Source organism: Trachemys scripta, chromosome 24, assembly GCF_013100865.1.
Source record: "Trachemys scripta elegans isolate TJP31775 chromosome 24, CAS_Tse_1.0, whole genome shotgun sequence".
In the NCBI taxonomy this organism is placed as follows: domain Eukaryota; kingdom Metazoa; phylum Chordata; order Testudines; family Emydidae; genus Trachemys; species Trachemys scripta.
The window spans coordinates 962991-988191 of NC_048321.1; the positions used below are offsets into that span (position 1 = coordinate 962991).

General features: G+C 55.8%; 1 protein-coding gene across 1 annotated transcript; it reads right to left on the reverse strand.

The window, feature by feature from the left end:
- Nucleotides 1–12493: 12493 nt before the first annotated feature.
- VSIG8 (V-set and immunoglobulin domain containing 8) lies at nt 12494–21172 on the reverse strand. The gene is made up of 7 exons (XM_034756641.1): nt 20983–21172; nt 18433–18599; nt 17010–17211; nt 15244–15408; nt 14731–14865; nt 13603–13741; nt 12494–13260 (listed from the first exon to the last, which is right to left on the reverse strand). Exons 1-7 carry the CDS (start codon nt 21029–21031, stop codon nt 13167–13169), a joined length of 951 nt encoding a protein of 316 aa, XP_034612532.1. The 5' UTR covers nt 21032–21172; the 3' UTR covers nt 12494–13166.
- Nucleotides 21173–25201: the final 4029 nt, after the last annotated feature.

Consider the following 25201-nt stretch of genomic DNA (forward strand, 5'->3'; position numbering starts at 1 on the left):
CCCACAGGAAATCCCCTCTTCTCTGTCATCACTCAAACCCGCAGCTCAAAGCAGAAGTGAGAGGCTGTGCTCAGTCTGTAGTTCTCAGGAGCAGCTAATGGGCCCAAGACAGATGCTGGAGACTCTGGTCTTATGCAACACCAGAGCACTGGCTGGCCCCTCAGGGGAGGCAGGATAGGGCCAGACTATGCCTTGCAGGTACCAGGCCACATGAAGGCTGCACTGGCTGGGGAGGAGCACAATATAGCCCAAAATGTTTCCAGAGAAGATGCCAGTGGCCCATGGGTCCACGATTCACACTGCTAGTGATGAGACCAAAGCACCATGGCAGAGCTAGGACCTCGGTGAACTCTGTCCTATTGAATGGTTTTTCCATGACCCAAGTATCTGGGTGCCTTCCAGCCGAGCATTAAGTAACATGATCCTGGCTTCCTAGAGGGAGAACTCTTTGTGCCAGGGCAGGGGTGCTTTGGGAGAGATTTGGGGGGAGGGGCTGTTTTTAAAGGTCCTGTTTCTTTCAGAGCAGGCCAGGCAGAGCCATACCGCTGGCACAGGGAGTGGTGAGTCCATAATTCTGGGGGAGTGTGCTCCACAGTCTGGGACTGGCCCCCGAGGAAGCCCTGTCTCCAGCACAGATGAGCTTTCCCTGCCGGCGGAGAATCCCGTTGGACGGTAAGAACAGTAGCACAATGGAACAGACTGCCTCGGGAGGTTGCGGAAGCTCCTCCACTGGAGGTTTTCAAAAGGAGGCTGGAGCCATCTATCTGGGATGATTTAGACACAACAAATCCTGCATCTTGGCAAGGGGTAGACTTGATGACCCTTGTGGTCCCTTCTAACCCTATGGACCTGAGAAGCAGAGCTTCTTTTAGGTGCCTGAGCCCAGGCCATTGAGTGTCCCAAAAAACAGGGCTGAGACCTTGCACCTGGTCTGGTGAGGCACTACAGGTCCTGAACAGGGGTGCATAGGTTCCCAAGCAACCTTTGCCCCCTGGCTGCCACCCAGTGGCTTGTTAGCAACTAGTGGGCTGAGTGGCTAATGGAACCCTGGCCCAATAAAGGCACCACCCACATGAGTCCTGATTGGAGGAGCAACTGGCCATGCCGATTGGTCCAGCTGCACTATTTAAACCAGAAGGAGACACAGAAAGTTGTTTGTGCAAATGGATTAGTTCCTGGCTGGCTGCTTTGTTGGACCCTGCCTTTTTGACGGGCACCTGAGCCCTGCTCTGCTGACTTCTACCCAGATCCTGCCTTCCTGACCTGTTCCTGCCCCTTGGCTGTGACCACCAGGTCTGACTGCCCAAGCCCCAGTTGTGACATTTCTAAGGGGAGTCTATGTAGGGTCTGATGGGCTCATGGTAGCCTGTGTTCTTAAGGAGATGCACTGAGGCATTCTGTACTAGTTGGAGTTTTCTAAGGGCTGAAGGCTTCATGCCCAGGTCTATTACACTGCTGTCATCCAGATGGGTGGTGATGTAGGTGTGAATAACTGAGGCCAGGTGATTGTCTGCCAGGAAGGCATGGAGTGGGCTTGCCAATTGGAGGTGGGAGAAAGCACTACTCATGGATGTTGCATTGTGTCATGTATTTCCCCTGCTTGGCCTTTACTAACTCCACAAATCGTATTGATTCCAGTGCAGCCCCTCCTGATTTACACCAGATTGCTTCGGAGTAATGTGAGTGTAATCAGGCTCTGAATGAGCTCTCCCCTGACATATAGTGATGGGCTGGGGAAGAGGACTTCAGGAGCTCACCATAGAATCATAGAATATTAGGGTTGGAAGAGACCTCAGGAGGTCATCTAGTCCAACTCTCTGCTCAAAGCAGGACCAACCCCAACTAAATTATCCCAGCCAGAGCTTTGTCAAGCCAGGCCTTAAAAACCCCTAAGGATGGAGAGTCCACCACCTCCCTAGGTAACCCATTCCAGTGCTTTACCACCCTCCTAGTGAAATAGTGTTTCCTAATACCCACCTAGACCTCCCCCACCGCAACTTAAAACCATTGCTCCTTGTTCTGTCATCTGCCACCACTGAGAACAGCCGAGCTCCATCCTCTTTGGAACCCCCCTTCAGGTAGTTGAAGTCTGCTATCAAATCCCCACACACACACACACTCTTCTCTTCTGCAGACTAAATAACCCCAGTTCCCTCAGCCTCTCCTCATAAGTTGTGTGCCCCAGCCCCTTAATCATTTTCATTGCCCTCCGCTGGACTCTCTCCAATTTGTCCACATCCTTTCTGTAGTGGGGGCCCCAAAACTGGACGCAATACTCTAGATGTGGCCTCACCAGTGCCGAATAATCATTTCCCTCGATCTGCTGGCAATGCTCATACTAATGCAGCCAATATGCCATTAGCCTTCTTGGCAACAAGGACACACTATTGACTCATATCCATCTTCTAATCCACTGTAATCCCGAGGTCCTTTTCTGCAGAACTGCCACTTAGCCAGTTGGCTCCCCAGCCTGTAGCAGTGCATGGGATTCTTCTGTCCTAAGTGCAGGACTCTGTACTTGTCCTTGTTAAACCTTATCAGATTTCTTTTGGCCCAATCCTCCAATTTGTCTAGGTCACTCTGGACCCTATCCCTACCCTCCAGCGTATCTACCTCTCCCCCAGCTTAGTGTCATCCGCGAACTTGCTGAGGGTGCAATCCATCCCATCATCCAGGTCATTAATGAAGATGTTGAATAAAACTGGCCCCAGGACCGACCCCCGGGACACTCCGCTTGAAACCAGCTGCCAACTAGACATCGAGCCTGTTGAGACTGATGATCTAGCCAGCTTTCTATCCACTTTATATTCCATTCATCCAATCCATACTTCTTTAACCTGCTGGCAAGAATATCGTGGGAGACTGTATCAAAAGCTTTGCTAAAGTCCACGGCTTTCCCCATATCCACAGAGCCAATATCTCATCATAGAAGGCAATCAGGTTGGTCAGGCATGACTTGCCCTTGATGAATCCATGTTGACTGTTCCTTATCACTTTCCTCTCCTCCAAGTGCTTCAAAATGGGTTCCTTGAGGCCCCACTCCATGATTTTTCCAGGGACTGAGGTGAGGCTGACCAGTCTGTAGTTCCCCGGATTTTCTTTCTTTCCTTTTTTAAAGATGGGCACTACATTAGCCTTTTTCCTATCGTCCGGGACCTTCCCTGATCACCACGAGTTTTCAAAGATAATGGCCAATGGCTCTGCAATCACATCAGCCACCTCTCTCAGCCCGCTCGGATGCATTGTTTCCTGCCCCATGGACTTGTGTATATCCAGTTTTTTTAAATAGTCCCTAACCTGTTCGTTCACCACTGAGAGCTTCTCACCTCCTCCCCATACTGTGTTGCCCAGGACAGCAGTGTGGGAGCTGATCTTGTCCGTGAAGACCAAGGCAAAAAAAGCATTGAGTACTTCAGCCTTTTCCACATCATCTGTCACTAGGTTCCCTCTCCCATTCAGTAAGGGTCCCACACTTTCCCTGACCTTCTTGTTACTAACATACCTTTAGAAACCCTTCTTGTTGCCCTTCACATCCTTTGCTAGCTGCAACTCCAGTTGTGCTTTGGCCTTCCTGATTACACCCCTACATGCTCGAGCAATATTTTTATACTTCTCCCTAGTCATCAGGGCCGGCTCCAGGCACCAGCCGAGCAAGCTGGTGCTTGGGGTGGCAGATTGTATGAGGCAGCATTCCGCCCAATCCTAGGGCGGCACGGCCGCTTTTTTGTTTGTTTGTTTTTTGGGGTTTTTTTTTGGTTTTTTGTTCCGCTCCAGCCGCCCTGTAGGGGGCGGCGGCGTGGAGGACGGGAGCGCCCTGCAGCAAGCCCGGCAGGGCAGTCCATGTCCTTCCCTCCCAGCCGACCAGAGCGGTGCGGAGCCCTCCCTGCAGGGGGCACGGGGGGAGGGGCCGTGTGGCAGCACCCCGCTGAAGCCCTGGCCGCCCCCTTCTCTCTCTCCCCCGCTCCCTTCCCCTCCCCCCGCTAGCTGGGGCACATCTGAAGCGCAGGGAGTCCCCCTGCACCCTGGCTCCGGCCTCGCAGGTTTTTTTGGTTTTTGTTTTTGTTTGGGACGGCCAAAAAGCCAGAGCCAGCCCTGCTAGTCATCTGTCCAAGTTTCCACTTCTTCCACTTCCTTTTTGTGGTTATGCTCACCATAAAGCCAAGCTGTTCGCCTGCCATATTTGCTATTCTTTCTGCACATCGGGATGGTTTGTTCCTGCAACCTCAATAAGGATTCTTTAAAATACAGCCAGCCCTCCTGGACTCCTTTACCCCTCATTTGCTTCCCAGGGGATCCTGCCCACCAGTTCCCTGATGGAGTCAAAGTCTGCTTTTCTGAAATCCAGGGTCCATGTTCTGCTGCTTTCCTTTCTTCCTTTTGTCAGGATCCTGAACCATACCATCTTATGGTCACTGCTGCCCAGGTTGCCACCCACCTTGTTTGCATGGGCACACCCATCCTGCCCAGGTGCTCAGCATGAGGGGACTGCTTTGTCCAAATGATCACTTTTAGCTGGTGTTGGATCAGAAGTCATGTTGTTACTAGGGGCAGGGGCACTAAAGGGTTGTTATCCTTGTTGTGTGAATCAAGAGCAGCAGAACTGTGCTTGGCATGCGCTGATTGAAGGGGTTCACCCTCAACTAAACTGCACTTGCTGGGCAGGGGATGGGGTACCAAAGGCCAGTGGAATTGAGGGGGGTGCTCCCCTTTCTTTTTCTTTCTTTTCTGTCGTCTTTCTCCAATTTAAGGGTATTTGGCCTCTTCTATCTTCAGTGGGTAATAACAAAGCTGATTAAGACTCAAATGAGAGTCTTGTTACACATCACTAGATTTAAAATCGCTGAGAACCAGGCCTAAGCATTAGGCCTGCTTTGGGACAATGTCTCTGATGCAAGTCTGACCTTCCCAGTCTGAACTAGCAGTGAGGATTCCCCACTGTGAGCTGAACTCATTGACAGCTGTGTTAAGTAGTGGGACCTCAAGACATCCTAGAGTAGAGCAGCTGGCTGGTGGAATGGTGAGCAGCTGGAGGAGTGGAGAGCAGCCGGCAGAGTGAAGCAAGCACAGTGCCCTTCCCACCCCCACCCCCCACCAGGGTGAGAGGTGAGCACACACCAATGCACCTCTGAACTAGGGGTCTTCCCTGACCAAGGACAACAACTGCGAATGGGTGCAGTAGAGGGAGAAAGGAAGGTCATGTTAAAGGAACTTTTGGTTGCTGGACTTAAGAACCTGAGGCAAAAGGTTAGTAATTATAACTAACCTATAGATCAGCGTATCTCAAACTGGGATCTGTGGACCCCTTGGCGTCCCCGAGGGCACTCCAGGGGGTTCGTGGGCCCTGCTGATCAACTCTTCCCCCCCCCCCCCGTTCCCTCAACTTCTCCCCCTTCCTCCCAGTACCTCCAGTGTTCAGGAGGCACTGGGAGGGAGTGGGAGGAGCGGATACGGGTCACTCGGGGGAGGGGGTGGAAAGAAGCAGGGAAGAGGAGGGGCAGGGATGGAGTGAGGGTGGGGGTGGGGCCTGGAGCTGAGCCTTGGGGGTCTGTGAAAATTTTTAAATCATAATGGGGGAGCTTGGGTTGCTAAAATTTGAGAACTGCTACTATAGATTCAAAGTGGGGATGGGGTTTCAAAGGCACAAATGGATAATGAAAATCTCACCCCCCGATGTTGAAGCCAGAAGGGGCCATTTCAGTCCTCCAGTCTGAGCTCCTGCATAACCCAGGCCACAGACCTTGACCCAGGGACTGCAGCATTAGGAACTCATTTTTCCCTACTACATAAGTGACACTGTGAGGTCTAGTGGCTTGTAAAGACATCCAGCTCTGATGTAAAGACTCCAGGTGATGAAGGATCCACCACCCTGGGAACCGTGGTCCATTGACTAGCTCCCATCCCTATTAAAATGCGTCATATTTCCTTTTTGAATTGTTCTAACAGTGCCTTCCAGCCCTTGGCTCCTGTTATGTGTGTCCCTAGTGTCACAGTGGATGGATGGGGCAGTTATCTCGTCCCTGGGGGCTCTGGTTTCTTCCCTTGGAGCTAGAGCTAGGGTAGATACAAATATTTCTTCTGGTTCCTCTTCTCAATTCAGATAACAATTTTTGCAGCCTTTAGATAAAATTGCTGAGACCACAGGAGGAAATGAGCTCCCAGCAGGCTGCTTCTGCTCAACTTTGTTGCTCTTGACGCAGAAGAGGCTGAGGGATATTCTGTGCGGTGGATTCCAAGGGGCAGGACAAGCCATGGTCTGGCTGGGTTGCTGCGTATCTGGTGTATTTATCATTTTGAATCTACTCCAGGGTTTGTCTGTCTTGTGTACATAGGCGCCGACTCCGTGGGTGCTCTGGGGCTGGAGCACCCACGGGGAAAAATTGGTGGGTGCTCTGCATCCACCGGCAGCTCCCCACCCCGCCCCAGCTCACCTCTGCCTCCTCCCCTGAGTGCGCTGCGTGCCCTCTTTTTCTCCCTAGCTCCCAGCAATTACGCTGCAAAACAGCTGTTTCATGTGGCAAGCACTGGGAGGGAGGGGGGAGGAGGGGGAATGCCGCGCGCTCGGGGAAGAGGCGGGGCCGGGGCGGGGATTTGGGGAGTGGGTCCAATCGGGGCAGGGAGGGGGTGGAGTTTGGGTGGGGACTTTGAGGAAGGCATTGGAATGGGGGCAGGGCAGGGCCGAGGGCGGGGGTTGCGAGCACCCGCCAGCACCGGGGAAAGTTGGCGCCTATGCTTGTGTTGTTTGTCTGGTCTTTCTTAGCTAATTGATTTCCTAAGTAACTTCTATAAAAGTTATTCAATCACTACACAATAGATTCATAGATTATTGTGATCATCTAGTCCTGTATAACACCAGCCATAGGACTTCCCTAAATTAAGTCCTGTTTGAACTAGAGTGTATGGTTTAGAACAGTGGTTCTCAACCTATTTATCATTGTGGGCCACATATGCAGCCCACAAAGTGTTAGAACCACAGTGCCCCCCCAGCTAACACCCCCGCACACAAACCCCTATGCTCAGTGCCCCCCACCCAGAGAGTGGAGCCAGGAATGGAGAGCTGGGCATGGAGAAGGGGGCTGGGACACTGACCCCGGACACTGCTGCGTGGGGCCAGGTGGCAGCTAGGCCGCAGCTGTGTGCTAATTGGGCCACATACAACCCGCAGGTTGAGAGCCACTGGTTTAGAAAAACGTCCAGTCTGTGTTTTAAAATTGTCAGTGATGGAGAATCCACAACCCTTGGTACATTGTTCCAAAGCTTATTTGCCATCACTGTTAAAAAATTGCACCTTATTTTGAGACTGAATATATCTAGCTTCAAATTCCAGCCATTGGATCTTATTATAATTTGTCTGCTAAATTTAAGAGCCCTGTTCCCCTTATAGGCACTTGCAGACCATGATCAAGTCATCCATTAAATTAAGTAGCTTGAGCTTCTTGACTCTAAAGCACTATTCGACATGTTTACTAATCCTTTATTCATTCTCCTGGCTCTTCTCTGAACCCTCTCCAATTTATCAATGTTCTTCTCGAATCATGGACACCAAAACTGGCCACTGTATTCTAGCAGCAGCCACACCAGTGCCAAATACAGAGCTAAAATAACCTCTCTGCACCTACTCGAGATCCCCTTGTTCATACATCCCAGGACCGCATCAGCCCTTTTGGCCACAGCATTGCACTGGGACCTTGTGTTCAGCTGATAATCCACCACGAGTCTTTTTCAGAGTCGCTGCTTCCCAGGATAGAATCCCCCATCTTGTAAGAACAGCCTGCAGTCTTTGTTCTCAGATGTGTAACTTTAACTTTGGTCACATTAAAACAAATGTTGTCTGCTTGCAACCAGAATAACAAGTGATCCAGGTCGCTCTGTACCAGTGACGTGCCCTCTTCATGGTTTACCCCTCTACCAATCTTTGTGTCATCTACAACAATGGTTCTCAACCGGGGGTCTGAGGGCCCTTGGGGGGCCATAAGCAGGTTTCAGGGCCAGGATTAGACGTGCTGGGGCCCAGGGCTGAAAGCTGAAACCGCACCATGCGGGGTTGAAGCCCAGGGCGCTGAGCCCCGCCACCTGGGGCTGAAGCTGAAACCTGAGCAACTTAGCTTTGCGGGGACCCTCTGTGGCATGAGGCCGCAGGCAATTGCCCTGCTTGCTACCCCTAACACCAGTCCTGGCTTTCATATACAGAAAAACAATTGTGGCACAGGTGGGCCGTAGAGTTTTTATAGCATGTTGGGGGGCCTCAGAAAGAAAAAGGTTGAGAACCCCTGATCTACAACCTTTATCAGTGAGGAGTCTGTTTTCTCCCAGGTCATTAATAAAAATGTCAAATAGTGTAGTGCCAAGAACCCGTCCACCTGGGACCCCATTTGAAACACACTTACTCCATGATTTGAGTCCCCTTTTGCAATTACATTTTGCGATCTGTCAGTTAGCCAGTTTTTAATCCATCTAATATGTGCCATATTAATTTTATATCAGTCTAGTTTTTTAATCAAAATGTTGCACAGGACCAAGTCCAACGCCTTACAGAAGTGGAAGTAAATCACATCAACGCTGTGACTTTAGTGCTCTGTCATTTATGTGCTTGGTATTTAATTTCGAGCAACTACAGTGAGTTGCTACAAAACCTGTCAGACAATTCCCTGACTGTGCCTGAGCAACGCCATGACTGATGGGGTGAATGGAGTACAGCTGGTGCCCGAGGCTCCCTGCTGTATTCTCCCCCTGGCCCACACCTGTCTTTATGGCGATCTTCTGGAGGTGACTGTCTGTTAGTCAAGGATATGGGGGGGGTGGCGATCTAAGGAGCAGATCCACTAAGGAGAGGTAAAAGGGGCATGAGGTACATGGGCTGGAGCCAGGAGTGGTGGAAACTCCCTAAAAGTGGGGGGCCACTGACACCCAAACCATGGCCTTGCCCTCACACTGTCCATTCCCCCTGAGTCCCCGCCCTCGCACCGCCCATCCCCCTGAGTCCCTGCCCTTGCACCGCCCATCCCCCTGAATCCCTGCCCTCACGCCACCCATCCCCCCTGAGTCCCCGCCCTCGCACCGTCCATCCCCGCTGAGTCCCCGCCCTCACACCACCCACCCCCCTGAGTCCCTGCTCTCGCACCCGCCATTCCCCCTGAGGCCCCTCCCTCACACCGCCCATTCCCCCTTGAGTCCCCGCCCTCAAACCGCCCATTCCCCTTGAGTCCCCGCTCTCGCACCTGCCATTCCCCCTGAGGCCCCTCCCTCACACGGCCCATTCCCCCTGAGTCCCCGCCCTCGCACCGGCCATTCCCCCGAAGCCCCGCCCCCGCTCACTCTTCTCTGCCCACACCCCCTGTCGCTTGCCCTTACAGGCGGGGAAAAGTGATGGGGCCATGGCCCCCTGGCGCTCCCTATTCCGGCGCCCCGGCTGGATCATTCAGCCAGGTGCCTGTTTCCCCGAAGCACTGAGTCAGAAGCAGGTTACACTCCTGTTTCTTTGGCTGTATTTGCAGCTGGGGTGGGCTTGACTGGCCTTCTCCCCTGAGGCTCTTTCCACGCCTCCTAACTCCTGCTGTGGCAGCACAGACACCATTCCTCCTGGGCCCCTGCCTGCATCTCTAATGGCTCTGAGCTGCCCCCACTTGCTCTGGGCTCCTGAAGATCACCCTGCCCATTAGGGGCAATGGAACGGGGGCCGGGGAGGGGAGCCAGAGGGCCATGACCCCTCCACTTTTTACCAGCTGAAAGGGTGAGTGATGGGGGGAGGGGGCGAAGAGGAGTGAATGAAGGGCGGGGCCTTGGGGGGAACAGGCGGTGTGGGAGGAATCGGGGCCTCGGGGGGAATCGGGGCCTCAGGGAGAAGGGGCGGTGCAGGGATGGGGCCTTGAGGGGAATCGGAGCCTCGGGGGGAAGGGGCGGTGCGGGGATGGGGCCTTGGGGGAAGAGGTAGGGTGACCAGATAGCAAGTGTAAAAAATTGGGATGGGGATGGAGGTAATAGGTGCCTGTATAAGAAAAAGCCCCCAAAATCTGGACTATCCCTATAAAATTGGGACATCTGGTTACCCTAAGGAGAGGCAATGTGGGGATGAGGCCATAGGGGAAAGAGGCAGTGCAGGGATGGGGCCTCGGCGGGAATCAGGGGCTTGGGGAAAATGGGCGGTGCGGGGATGGGGCCTCAGGGGAAGAGGCGATGTGAGGGCAGGGCCTCAGGGGGAATCGGGGCCTCAGGGGAAGAAGCGGTGCGAGCGTGGGGCCTCGGAGGGAATCGGGGCCTTGGGGAGAAGGGGCGGTGTGGAGGTGGGGTCATGGTGGTGGTGGTGCTGTGTGGGGCAGCGGGGGGCGAGGCCATGGTTCAGGCACCTGTGGTGCCCCCTACTTTCAGGGCACTTCCCCCGCTCTTGCTGCCCATGCTTCATGCTGAATGGAGACAACTCTGCCCCTCGCCACCAGGGCGTCCGAGCCACAGTCATCGATGGGTTTTAGGCTTGGTCTGCGCTACCAACTAATTTTGGTATCACTACATCGCTCAGAGGTGTAACCCCTGGTGTAGACAGCACTGTGTCGGCGGAGGGGCTTCTCCCATCAATAGCGACCGCCTCTTGGGGAGGTGGAGTACCAACGCCAACAGGGGAGCTTCTCCCATCGGCGTAGGTAGTGTCTTCTCTGCTTCTCTTCACTGCTACAGTGCTGTAAGTGTAGACAAACCCTTAGTCTCAGGCCCTGCGGGCAGGGAAGGGCCATCCCTGTTGTACAGATGACAGCTGAGGCACAGGAGGGGCTAGGGGATTGGCTCAAGGTTATAACACAAAGCCAGTGGCAGAGCTGGGAAGAGAAGCTCAGGCTCCTGCACCCCAATTCAGAACGCTCTCTACTTGCCCAGCCCTATGTGCCAAGGGCAGGAAAAGATGATGGGAGCTGGGCTGAGCAGACTGTCGCTGTGGGGGGATTGTTCTGGGGGGCACTGATGTTTTGCAGGGTAGGGGATGGGCAAGCATTAGGGGCTGCTGCACCTCATCCTCCCTTCCCACTGCCCTCCCAGTACTCAGCTGCCTTCATCTCCCCTTCCTCTCTGTTCCGTCACCTGATTGGACAAGGCTGGGGCTGTTGCCCTTAGTAACCGGAGAAGAGTATATAAAAGATTCATAGATTCCAAGGCCAGAAGGGACCAGGGTGATCGTCTAGTCTGACCTCCTGGATAACCCAGGCCAGAGACCTGCCCCCAGATGATTCCTAGAGCAGAGCTGTTAGGGAAACATCTCAGCTTGGTCTAAAATCTCTCAGTGATGGAGACTCCATCACGACCCCTGGTGAATTGTTCCAATGGTTAATTACAGTCATTCAAAGGGTCAATCCGAGCTCCATGGCCCCCAGCCCAGCTGGACAAGGAGGCTGGGCAGGCAGTGATGGCTCCCGGGCAGCAGGGAGAGTAGTTTGAAGCAGGAGCTGGGACTGGAAGCTCCCCTCTCCTGGGGGCTGTGTGGGGCCATGGCTGCGGAGCCATGACAGCATCGTCCTGATGGGACCAAGAGAAAGAGAATGGGGACACAGGGGTGACAGGGTCTGAAGGGAGCCCGTGTGCCCACGCAGGCCCAGAGCCTGCCACAGAAAAGGTGTGTATGTGTGTGTGTTGTATGTGTGTGCAAGCATGCAGTGAGAGGGCTGCGTGTGTGTGTGCACACTCATGCGTGACTCTAATGGGGTACTGCCCTCACACCCTCCCCAGCCTGTAGCCAGGCGGGGAGGAGGTCTCAGCCCCATCAATTGCCCTGGGACGCTCGCTGGGGCGGGGGCGTGTCTCTCCTTCTGATGGTGTTAGAGGACGCTTCCCATAAATGATTCAGTCCATTTGACTCCTTTAATGGAACTACTCTGTACATGCCACTCGCTGTGGCCAGCCCGGTACCCCCTGTGCGACACACACGATCTACAGACTGATACCTCTCTCCTGGGAACAGTGCCACTCGGCTCTTACACCACCCTCCACAGACGAAGGGCGCATCACCAGCCGCAGTCTACAGAGGCAGAAACTGAGGCACAGCTTGGGAAAGGGAGTTTCCCAAGGTCACACAGGGACACATCAGTAGCAGAGATGGAAACAGAACCCAGGAGTCCGGGTTCCCTGCCTGCCACACTAGAGCATGATGACTGAACCATGCAATAACCAAAGTTGGTGTAGAAGCTTCTACTCCACCTCACCCCAAACCCCCACCCCAAACCCCTCCCCATCAGACCCCATCAACCCTGACCTCAGGGACCCCCCTCAACATCTGTCCCCATCACTCCTATGAGCCCCTTCCCCTACCTGATCCCATCATCCCAGTCCCAGGGAGCTCCCTACCCATTTGACCCCATCACTCTAGGCCTAGAGAACCCCCTCCCCCCCCCTCCCCATCATCCCTGGCCCAGAGAGCCCCCTCCCCATCTCACCCCATCGCCCAAGCCCCAGGGAGCCCCCTCCCCATCATCCCTGGTCCAGAGAGCCCCCTCCCCACCTGCCCCCATCACCCGGCCCATGAGTAAGGTGTATCCCTCATTCCAGCTGGAACCTGGACAGGCTGTGCAAACCCCAGGGCCCCCTAGAGAAACAAGGTGTTGAGCTGTAGAGGGGCACTTCCCAGGCTGCTGGGTCCTGTCTGCCCTTCCCCCACCACATTCCATACTTGTGTGCGGCTGGTGCCGGGTGCATCATGTCACAACACACATCCTGACATGTCGTGATACAGCTCACCCCACTGTGTTTGTGGGGGGGGGGAGTATTACCAGCTCTAGGCCTTGTTTGTGTGCATTAAGGAGTCTCCCTAGCCGTGGGGGTGGCTATGCCACGGGTGAGGGTTCTCCCACTCCCCACAGGCAGAAATGGGGAAAGGGCTCAGCAATCCTGTGAAAGAGGCACAAAGGTCAGCGCTGGGACCCTGAATGTTGCTACTGCCCTGGGAGCTCAACCCAAGAGCCCTGCCCTGCGTCGGCGCCATCTTGGGGATGCCCCCGAAGCGGCTGGGATTGTTCATGGGCTTCCCGTGGGCAGGAGCAGCGTCGGAGCTCCCTGGATCTGCACAGAGGGTGGATGGAGCCGTGGGGCTGGGCACACAGCGGGGAGGTTCTTGCTTCCTGGGTTGCTTGGAGCTGGAGCGTAGCTGGGAGTCCCGCTGCTTGCAGGGGGTGCTCTCCTCCCCGCCCCTGGGAGCGCTACTTCTGGCACGGCGTGTAGCTGACGTGCTGCGCGCTGCCGTGGTAGGGGTGCAGGTGACCACTTCTGCATGGGCCAGAAGGGGCACTGTCTCTGTGGGCAGGGATAGGCAGCGTGAGGTCACTCCTCCCTGTCCCTTTAGCACCCGGCCCCCTCCGCCGGCTCACTTTGGGCCAGGGCCCGGCCTGCCCACAGTCTGCTCGTCCTCAGGGCGCATGCAGGGTCGCTCTGGGTGCCAACGCAGCCGCTTCGGGTCACAGCATCACCCTGAGCCTCGGGCTCCCTCCTCCCTGGTCTCACTCTATCGTTCCAGCCTCTTCCAAGCTCTGCCCATTTCCCCTCTTTTTCCTTAACCCCCTTTCTTTCCCTGCCCCCTCCCCCTTGTTCCCCACCTCCCTTCCGCGGCGCCCTCTTCCCCCAGCCCAGAGGCGTCACCTGATCTCGATGGGCACCACAGGCTGGCACTGCCTCCGTCTGCAGTACCACAGGAGGGCCCAGAGGATCGAGAGCAGCAGGATCAGAAGGAAAATGGCCCCCAGGACAGAGCCCACAATGAGCCCCACGTTCCTTGAACCTGCGGAAGGGGAGCAAACCTGTCACCTTCTCCCCTCCCCGCACCGGGCTGCGACACATGCCCAGAAAGCATCGCAGGGACTTCTGGCTGCTGAGCCCCATTGACACCCCTGCCCGACGGGCACTGAGCCATATTCACTCTGCATGCCCCATGGGCGTCCCCTGCTGGGCTGCCCATGAGGCCCTGGCCTGGCCCATGTAATCCATGGGGCCCTGCATGGGCAATAGCTCCTGTGAGAAGGTGCCTGCTGCGCGGGGTCAGTGCTTTAGCCTGGAGCTGCAGCTCGGGTCCAAGAACCTGACCCTCCCTGGCAACTGGTCAAAGGACTCAGCCCTGGCAATGGGGGAGGGGATGGGGGAGTCTCCATTGTTGTCTATGGGTCATTGTTCCCAATGCGGGAGGCAAGAGGGATTAGAATCATAGAGGTTAAGGCCAGAAGGACCCATCAGATCATCCAGTCTGCCCTCCCGTACATCACAGCCCACCAGCCCTCCCCCCACAGCGCCCCCATAGAACCGGGATTACACTAAAGTATCACAGCCCAGCAGAGCCCTAGCTATGGGGCGCCAGCCACAGAGCCCAGGAGGGGCCGAGTCTCCATTGTTCCCTATGGGGGGGTTCTCTATTGTTCTTTATGGGGGCCTCTCCATTGTTCCCTGTGGGGAAGTGGGTTCTCCATTGTTCCCTGTGGGGGCTCTCCATTGTTTCCTATGGGGAAGGGGGCTCTCCATTGTTCCCTACGGGGTAGGGGGGTCTCCAGTGCTCCCTGTGGGCTGCTGGGAGCTGAGCTCTGTTCAGGCTCCGGCCCCTCGGGCTGCCCCTCACACTGACATCCCCTCAGAGCGCTCACAACACCAGGCTGGTCCCGCTTCCAGCCCAGCCTGGGCTCAGGGCTCAGCTACAAGGAGCTACTGCCAGACACTTAGGTCCTGCCCCGCTGGGCGCTCTGGCACTTGCCCCCTGTCCTGGCCTTGTGCCCCCCATCCTACCTGCGTAGCCGGGGCGAGGGACGGAGACGCGCACCATGCACTGGCTGTAGCCCACCCTGTTGGTCACGCGGCAGCAGTAGGTCCCGGAGTGCTCCTGTGACAGGCTCTGGATCATCAGGTCCCCAGAGGCTTGCCCTGCACAGGAGAGACCCAGCCCTGAGTGAGCCCCCACAAAGTACCCCCCAACAGGCGGCACCAGCTCCTCCACCCCTAGGGGGCCCTGGGACAGCGCAGGGCAGCCAGAGTCCCCTGGCAACACATCAGGGCCATGCCTGGGCCCACCCCCAAAAACACCCTGGCTGCTCCATCCATGAAAAGGGTCCCCCAGGTGCCAAGACTTGAGGAAACTCATGTCATAGACATTGCCAAGGGGAGGCTCCCAGCTCAGCACAAGAGCATCCCACCCTCCAGGGACCCGCACGTCTCCCCTGCACCATCCTGGGGCAAACACCCCACGATGAGCTCAGCATAGCGAGCAGCCCACCTCACAGGGACCCCTCGCCCACTGCTTACCCTGCACTGTTCTGGGGGGCAGCCAGCCCATGGCATAGTCCCCTCCCATCTTGGACCACTGGTAGGAGAGGGGAAGGGAGCCCCCGTCAGAGTAGCACCTAAGCATGAGGTCGCCGCCCCTGACCGGCTCCCCGTCCATCCAGCACCGAGGGGTGGCCGGCTTCTCTAGGGAGAGACACAAATTGCGACAGTTAATGGGAGCTAGTAAGGAGCAGCAGGAATGGACAAGCAGACACGGCCATGATCAGAGATAGACAGACAGGCAGGCAGAGCCTGGGTACAGCAGGCATGAGGTGGCAATGCCCCCTGAAAGGGGGAGTCAGAGGATGGGGATTGCTGATGGGCAGGCAGAGACGGATTGGTGGGCAGGGGTTGGTCTGGGATCAGAGCATGGGGACTGGTGGGCAGGGTCAGTGGGCTGGAGTCAGCACATGGGGACTGGCGGGTGGGGTCAGCGTATGGGGACGGGCGGGCAGGGTCAGTGGGATGGTGACTGGGTGGCAGCGTTGGTGGCCTGGGGTCGGCGCATGGGGACTGATGGGCAGGGTCGGTGTCCTGGAGTCGGCGTATGGGGACTGGCGGGCAGGGTCAGCGTATGGGGACGGGCGGGCAGGGTCAGTGGGATGGTGACTGGGTGGCAGGGTTGGTGGCCTAGGGTCGGCACATGGGGACTGATGGGCAGGGTCGGTGTCCTGGAGTCGGCGTATGGGGACTGGCGGACAGGGTCGGTGGGCTGGGCTCAGTGCATGGGGATGGGCGGGCAGGGTCAGTGGGATGGTGACTGGTGGCAGGGTCGGTGGCCTGGGGTCGGAGCATTGGGACTGATGGGCAGGGTCAGTGGCCTCGGGTCGGTGTATGGGGACTGGCAGGCAGGGTCAGCACATGGGGACTGGCATGCAGGGTCGGATCAGCAGGCAGTGTCTGTCCACAGGGAATGGCGGGCGGGGACAGTGGGCAGAGGCAGGTCTCGAGGGGTGGGAGGGTGCTAGTGATGGTAAGGTCAGTGGTTGGAGTTTAGATCTGTGGGCAGGGTTAGGTTGTGGGGGTTGGGTCAGTAGGTGGAGTTTGGGTTAGTGGGTTGGGTCAGTGGGTGGGGATTGGAACTCACCTAGCACAGTGATAGTGACCTGGTGGGTGTCGACAGTGGGTGGGGGTGGGTCAGTGGGTGGGGGTGGGTTAATGAGTGAGGGTTGGGTCAATGGATGGGGGTATCAGCAGGGTTGGTGGGACTCACCTAGCACAGTGACGATGGCCTGGTGGGTGTCAGCAGGGATTGGTGTTGGGTGAGTGGGTGGAATTTGGGTCAGTGGGTGGGTTTGGGTTAATGGGTTAGGTTGGGTCAGTAGGCAGAATGTGAGTCAGTGGGTGGTGGGGGGATCAACAGGGAGGTGGGACTCACCTAGCACGACAAGGGTGACGTGGGGGGTGTTGGCAAGGGTTCATGTTAGGTCAGTGCGTGGGGTTGGCTTGGCAGGGGTTGGGCCAGTGAGTGGGCTTGGTCAGTAGGCAGTGGATGGGTCGGAGTCAGAGACAGATTAGAGGTTTGTAGGGGCCTGGGTCAGAGAAAGTGGGGGCCCCTTTTGCCTGCAGAGCGCACCCCTGCCCCCCGGCAGGAGTGCTGGGTGGGCGAGGGGGTTGGGGCACGGGCACCCATTTCTCTGGGGGGTCCCCAATTGGCTGGGGCCCCTGGAAACGGGCCCAGTTGGCCCAGTGGCTAATCTGCCACTGATGGGGGTGAGGGGCCAGCAGGCAGGGGCGGGACTCACCGAGCACAGTAACGGTGACCTGGTGGGTGTCGACAGTGGCTTTCTTCACCCTGCACTCGTAGGTGGCCGAGTCTGACATCTGCAGGTTTGCCAGAAGGATGGAGGCATCATAGAGGCTTGGGTCCTGGGCCACAAATGACACCCTCTGCTGCAGGCCTGGGGCACTGCCGTACCTGATCCTCTGGTCCTCGTAGATCAGGAACTGATGGGGAGGAACCGAGCAGCAGTGAGCTATGGTGGGTGGTGAGCAAGGGGGACTGGAGACCGGCCAAGGGGCAGAACAAGAGCAGGAGCAGCACTCGGGGCTGAGAATCCAGGTCCTTAGGGACTGCCCTGTACAGGGAGCTGCTAGAGATGCATGACCTACACCAGCGGTTTTCAAACTGCAGGTCGAGACCCCAAAGTGGTTGCAACCCAATTTTAACGGGGTCACCAGGGCTGGTATTAGAGTTGCTGGGGTGTGGGCCCATGCCTCAGCCCCAGTCCCAGCTCTACCACTGAGGGCTGAAGCCCAAGCCCCACTGCCCAGGGCCAAAGACCGAGGGCTTCAGCCCTGGGTGGTGGGGCTCAAGTTCCAGGCTCCCCACCTGGGGCTGAAACCCTTGGGCTTCGGCTTTGCCCCCTCCCCCAGGATGGTGTGGCTCGGGCAGGCTCAGGCTTCGGTCTCCCCTCCAGGGGTCATGTAGTAATTTTTGTTGTCAGAAGTGGGTTGTGGCGCAATGAAGTTTGAGACCCCCCGGTCTACACTGATGGCAGTGGGTGTGGGGGGGCGGGGGCGGGAAATGCCCTGGCCCAGGGACTGGGGCCGACTGGGAGTGGAGAGGCTGGTGGTGCCCAAGCAAGGTGAGCTCAGTGTCCAGGCATGGGGAGGGGGGGATGTAAGGGATTCTGTGAAAGGCGGAAGTGCAGGGCCCGGGGGAAGGAGTCATGGCTCCAGGAGCAGAGAGTGACAGCCCCTCTTGAGGGAGGCCTCTTGCTGGGGCAAGTCACAGGGGCAGCTTGGACAGGACAATTCAATGGACCCTTGGGGGGGGGACCCGAACCTGCTGCTGGGGCTGCGCCCAGGGGAGGCTTGAGAATATGCACACACGTAAGGGTGAGGAAGGGTGGCAGGGTGCCGTCAGCCAGGTTGGCAGAGGGGGCAGCGCCCAGGGGTCTCTGCAATCTGACTGGATCCGCGGGAGATGGAATCTGAGCAAGGACCCAGTTCTGGGCAGGGGGTAGCAGCCCATGTGCCCCCTCCCCCATGGGGGGGAGGGGAACTGAGGCAAAGGCAGGGGCAGAAACTTGGCCAAGGTGTCCCAGGAAGCCAGGGGCAAAGCTGGAAACAGACCCCAGGGGTCCTGCTTCCAGCACAGATTCCAACCAGGCATTTGATGGGCCTTGCTAAGAATGTGGGATGAGGGACAGGGCTCAGACTCACCGGCAGCCTCTGGTCAGGGTTCACCATGGTCCATATGATGTCCAGGTTGGTGGGTCCATTGTCCTCAGGCTCCAGGATATAGGGGCAGCCCAGCCTCACAGAGTCCCCCTGGGCCAGGTACAGCACCTGCTGGCTCTTTGCATTGATCCGCACAGCCTCCAGCAGAGCTGAGGGACAGACAGAGAGCTGCCCATCAGGACAGGACAGACAGACTAGTGCTGGGCAGAGCATCTGCAAAGAGTGGGAGGAGTCCCCGGGCGCCTGCTGCGGAGACTGAGCCCTTCCCGCAGTGCCCAGAGCCAGCTGTACACGGAGCCAGTCCAGTGGCCTGCCAGTGTGGGAGCAAGTGAGCAGATTGTCAGACAAGGGGCTCTGGGGGAAGCATGTCCCATCAGCTTTTAGAAGATAGGGGGGCATTATCCACGCAGGGACTAGGCTGTGCCCTGGGCAGAGATGGGCTCCTTTCACTGGAGCTGGGCTCTATTTCTCAGTATTTGCTGCAAGGATCCGCTTGGCCCTGTCAGAATACAGCGAAGCAGGGTGGGTTTTGCCCTGTGTCTGAGGCCAGTGCCCCTGGGGTGATCTCTGGTTAGTACTTACTGCAGGCCAGTGAACTGAGACAGCCCCTAGGGGGCGCCACACTGGGGATGCTGGGGCTTGATCTGAAATTCCGTGCAGCAGGGGGCACATGAGTGTGCCAGTCCAACACATTCCAGCCACCAGAGGGCAGCGTCCTGCACAAAGCCCCCAGCGGATGAAGTGAACAATTTCACTCAACTGACTTTTAAAGTTGCCAGTTTCAGCAAGAACACACCCAGCCTTAGTACTCTGGGAGAGCAGCCTGCTACGAGCCTGAGGGGACCTCCCCAGTGTTTCATTGTTGTGTAATTAATTTTAGTGACTCTTCGCAGAGCACTTTCTAGGTGCAGTGTAATCCAGGTGCAAAGGGCCCTCACCAGTGTCGCTATGTGGGAGGACAGAGCCGGAAGGGAACATGCGCGGGAGAAGGGTGCTGTTGGCTGATGGTCACTCCTGCTGCAGCTGAGGGGATTCCAGCTCATGTAGCTACACATATGCTAGCTTTGATCAAACAACCGGCGCACTAAAAATAGCAGCGTAGCTCTGGCAGCACAGACGGTGGGATGGGCTAGCCACCTGAGCAAGCACCCGGAGTCCTGGGTGGGACCGAACTGGGGGTAGTTATCCCAAATCTCCTACCACACATGCCGTGGCATCTACACTGCTCTGTGTAGCACAATGGTTCCCAACCAGTGGTACATGAACCCCCGGGGGTACACAGAGATACATCAACTCATCTAGATATTTGCCTAGTTTTACAAGAGGCTACATGTAGCGAAGTCAGTACCAACTACAATTCCATACAGTGACTTGTTTATACTGCTCTATGTACTATGCAAGGAAATGTAAGTACAATATTTATATTTCAATCGATTTATGTTATAATGATATGGTAAAAATGAGAAAGTCAGCCATTGTTCAGTAGTAGTGGGCTGTGACACTTCTGTATTTTTATGTTTGATTTTGCACGCAAGTAGTTTTTAAGTCAGGGGAAACTTGGGGTTCACAAGACAAATTAGCCTCCTGAAAAGGGGACAGTAGCCTGGGAAGGTTGAGAACCACTGCTGTAGTGCACTAGCTCAATCAAAACTATTCTGTGTCCACCGACCTGATCTGGAAATTACACCTCCAGCTCCAGTGTAGACGGACCATAAGAGGTTTCTCTCTTGCTGCATTTTGTCAGCGCTGCTCCATACGGGAAGTGCCCGATTTATGGAGCCGGAGCACTTTTGTGATGCACTAAGGGCTTGAGTACACAGGTGACAAGTGACCGGCACAGCAACATGGCTACAGGGGAATAACTATTCGGCTCTAGCTCTGCCTGCTAAACTGCCCGGTGTGAACGCTGCTCCAGAACAAGAATGATTGTATTCCAGTATAATCGCTCCTATTCCATAATGAACTCCCTGTTATTCTGGAATCAAGTGTCCCCACAGGGAAGTTATTCCAGCACAGCTATTATTGTTATTACTTATTAGGTGTATTACCGTAGCACCTAACAGCCCCATCCAGGGACCAGGCCCCATGGTGCAAGGAGCTGTACATTATTTATTAGGTGTATTATCATAGCGCCTAGCAGCCCCAGCCAGGGACCAGGCCCCACGGTGGTCAGGGCTGTGCAAATGCAAAATAAAGAGACAGTTCCTGCCCCAAGGAGCTCACAGGCTACAGCACAGGAGTTATTCCACTGCAGCTATGCTGGGCAATTTCCCCATGTAGATGAGCCCTACATTGCTAGACTGGGAGCCATTGGGAAGGAGGAGGGTTTAGAGCCAAGTTCACTGGCATTCCCACCCTCTCCCAGATGCTGAGTTGGGGTGGGTCTGGGTGAAGCTGCTGGTCAGGCCGGGTCTTATTTACCCCAGCTGGTTTGCCCATTGCAATCTGCATTGAGCCAGAGGCTTCGCCTTCCACACCACGCTCCCTGTCGCTGGCTGGGGAGGGCCTGAGGGGTTCCTCGGAGGAGCCTACCTGGCGTTAGACACAAGAAGAGGAGCTGGACAGTCCCTCGCCCAGCCATGGTCCTGCAGCCTCTCCCAGCGCATCCAGAGCAGCAGAGAAGAGAGACGATCCTGGGTGGGGAGCTCGGAGACAGAGAAGCAGAGCGTCTTGGGGCTGCTTTTATCTGCTGGGGCTGGGTGTTCCTCCTGCAAGGAGGATGCCTTTGGGGTGAGTGAGGAGGTGAGTGAGTGGCTCCAAGCCGTGAGTGTGAGCTGCCGCCCGCTCCCTCCTGTGCCTACCTGGTAATTAACCCTGGCTCGCCTGGCGTGGGCTTTCCTGCCAGCTGGGCCTGTCGCCCTGCATCCCTCTCGCACAGGGAGGCCTGACGGGCGGCTCTCTAAGCTCAGGGCTTGGGAGGGAGGTTGGCAACAGCCGGCCTCAAAGCTTTTAATGGGGCCTCAACCCACCTGCAGAGCTTACACCTAAAGCAGCAGCGGGTGCCAGTGACCTGGTAGCAGGGAGATGCCTACTCGCCCTGTGTGGTGTGTGCAGCTGCCAGGCTGCCGGCCCCTCCCCCTGCACCAGCCACAAGCCCAGACCAGGTGCCCGCTTGCCACACGGCGTCTCAAGTGAGAGGTAGGGTTGCCAACCCTCCAGGATTGCCCTGGAGTCCCCAGGAATTAAAGATTGATCTTTAATTAAAGATTATGTCATGTGATGAAACCTCCAGAAATACATCCAACCAAAATTGGCATCCCTAGTGAGAGAACATCCCAGGTCTGGCCAGGCAGCAGGGGCGGGGGCAGGACAGGCTGCCTGTGCCGGCAACATCTGCCTCTGGTGCCAGACGCAGAGGGACCATCTGCAGAATGAGCAAAACCAGAGGAGGATTAGAAACAGCCAGGGAGGGAGGGTTAACATGAGTCCACCTGGGTGTGAGCGTGTGACACAGGGAGCAACAGTGTGTGACAATGAACCTGTAACAGTGAGTGCACTGTGATGGTGCGACTGTTAGGATGTGATGGGGTGTGAAGGGGTGTGATGGGGTATGTGTGACTGTGAGCATGTGACAGTTTGTGGGACTGCGTGTTACAGTGTGTGTGAGAGATGGGGTGTGACGGGGTGTGTGACTCAGCATGTGATGGAGTGTGACTGGGGGTGTGACTGAGGATGTGACTGTGTGACGGTTTGTGTAACTGGGAGTGTGTTACAGTGTGTGTGAGATGGGGTGTGACAATGTATATGACTTTTGAGCATGTGATGGGGTGTGTGACTGAGCATATGATGGGGTGTGATGAGGTGTGTGACTGAGTGCGTGAAAGTGAGCATGTGACTGTGTGTGGCTGTGTGTGTGTAATGGTTTGTGTGACTGTTTGTTACAGTGTGTGTGAGATGGAGTGTGTGACTGAGCGAGTGATGGGGTGTGACAGTGTGTGAGTGACTGTGAGTGTGTGACAGTGTGTGTGACTTTGAGCGTGTGTGATGGTTTGTGTGACTGTGTGTGTGACTGTGAGCATGTGATGGGATGTGTGACTGAGTGTGTGACAGGGTGAACCCAAATCTAGATGTTCCCATGCTCATATTGCTCCTCCAGGTGCTCTGAGTCCCCCCACAAGGGGCCTGGGCACCGTGTCTCAGGGTGTATCTTACCCACAGTGTTTGTGTGCGGCTGTGAGAGGGACAGCGTGCATGTGAGGGGTGACAATGTACATGTACTGGGGTGTGGCACGCCAGTCAGCACTGACTCCTAGTGAGGAGCGACCCCTACGGAGTCACCTGCCCTGCTCCCTGTCGCACAGCATCACTCAGCAGCAGGGTGGTGCACTGGAGCCAGTGTTAACTGGGAGAGGAGAGCGCCCCCTACTGAGCCCCCACCCCGCTCCCTGCAATACAGCACGCCCTAGGACTACACTGTCATTGGGGCCACCACTGACCCTGAGGGGAGAGCACCCCCCACTGAGCCCCCCCCATCCTGCTTTCTTCAATACAGCACGCCCTAGCACTGGACAGGGTCACTGGGGTCAGCCCTGACTCTGAGGCCTGGTCTACACTATGAGTTTAGGTCGAATTTAGCAGCGTTAAATCGAATTAAGCCTGGACACGTTCACATGGCTAAGTCCCTTTTTTCGACTTAAAGGGCCCTTTAAACCGGTTTCTTTACTCCACCTCCGACGAGGGGATTAGCGATAAAATCAGCCTTAGCGGGTTGGAATTGGGGTAGTGTGAATGGAATTTGACGTTATTGGCCTCCGGGAGCTATCCCACAGTGCTTCATTGTGACCGCTCTGGACAGCACTCTCAACTGAGATGCACTGACCAGGTAGACAGGAAAAGCCCCGCGAACGTTTGAATTTCATTTCCTGTTTGCCCAGCGTGGAGAGCACAGGTGACCACACAGAGCTCATCAGCACAGGTAACCGTAATGGAGTCCCAGGATCGCAAAAGAGCTCCATCATGGACCAAACGGGAGGTACGGGATCTGCTCGCCATATGGGGAGATGAATCAGTGCTAGCTGAACTCCGTAGCAGTAAACGAAATGGCAAAATATTAGAAAAGGTCTCCAAGGCCATGAAGGACAGAGGCCATAACAGGGACACACAGCAGTGCCGCGTGAAAATTAAGGAGCTAAGGCAAGCCTACCACAAAGCCAGAGAGGCAAACGGAAGGTCTGGGGCAGAGCCGCAAACATGCCGCTTCTACGCGGAGCTGCATGCCATGCTAGGGGATGCAGTCACCACTACCCCAACCGTGTGCTTTGACTCCTTCAATGGAGAAACACACAGGGAAGCGGGTTCGGGGTACGAGGAAGATGAGGATGAAGATAATGTAGATAGCTCACAGTAGCAAGGAAGCGGAGAAACCGGTTTCCCCAACAGCCAGGATATGTTTATCACCCTGGACCTGGAACCAGTAACCCCCGAACTCACCCATGGCGTGCTCCCAGACCCTGAGGGCACACAGGGGACCTCTGGTGAGTGTACCTTTGTAAATATTACGCATGGTTTAAAAGCAAGCGTGTTTAATGATTAATGATTAATTTGCCCTGGCAATTGCGGCCAGTACAGCTACTGGAAAAGTCTGTTAACGTGTATGGGGATGGAGCGGAAATCCTCCAGGGACATCTCCAGAAAGCTCTCCTTCATGTACTCCCAAAGCCTTTGCAAAAGGTTTCTGGGGAGGGCTGCCTTATCCCGTCCGCCATGGTAGGACACTTTACCACGCCAGGCCAGTAGCACGTAGTCTGGAATCATTGCATAACAAAGCATGGCAGCGTATGGTCCCGGTGTTTGCTGGCATGCAGACAACATCCATTCCTTATCTCTCTTTGTTATCCTCAGGAGAGGGATATCATTCACGGTCACCTGGTTGAAATGGGGCGATTTTATTAAGGGGACATTCAGAGGTGCCCGTTCCTGCTCTGCTGAACAAAAATGTTCCCCGCTGTTAGCCACGCGGTGGGGGGGAGGGGTGAAGTGATCATCCCCGAGAATTGGGTGCGGGGGCGGGGCGGGTTAGTTGGGTTTGTGCTGCATGTTAACCTGGAAACCGCAGCCCCTCCTTTTACATTGCAAACCCATTTTAAATGGCCAACCCAATGGGTGCTTGGTATGGGAAATGAGGGCGCTACTGTTTGAAACCATTCCCACATGTTAAGAAGGTGAAAAAAGCCAAAAGATTGTGGCTTACCATGGCTGCCTGCAAGCCGAAATCTGTTGCCTGGCACTGCGTGAGTGATCTCTCACATCAAACCGGCAGGCCCTCAATATAAGAGGAAAAATGCAACCTTGTAACGAAAGCACATGTGCTGTGTAATGTGAACAGCAAAATTTAACGTGAAAGAGTGTATTCATTGTTCTCTAAAATGTGTCTTTTTTAACCACCTCTCCCTTCTCCTCCACCAGCTGCAAATGTTTCTCCTTCACAGAGGCTAGTGAAGATTAGAAGGAGAAAACGGCAGACTCGGGATGATATGTTCTCGGAGCTCCAGATGTCCTCCCACGCTGACAGGGCACAGCAGAATGCGTGGAGGCAGTCAATGTCAGACTACAGAAAAGCACAATATGAATGAGAGGAGAGGTGGTGGGCTGAATCGCGGGATGAACAGAGCAAGTTGTGGGCTGAAGATGATAGGTGGCGTCAGCTTGCAGACAGAAGGTAAGAGTCAATGCTCTGGCTGCTGGAGCATCAAACTGATATGCTCCAGCGTATGGTTGAGCTGCAGGAAAGGCAGCAGGAGCAGAGACTGTC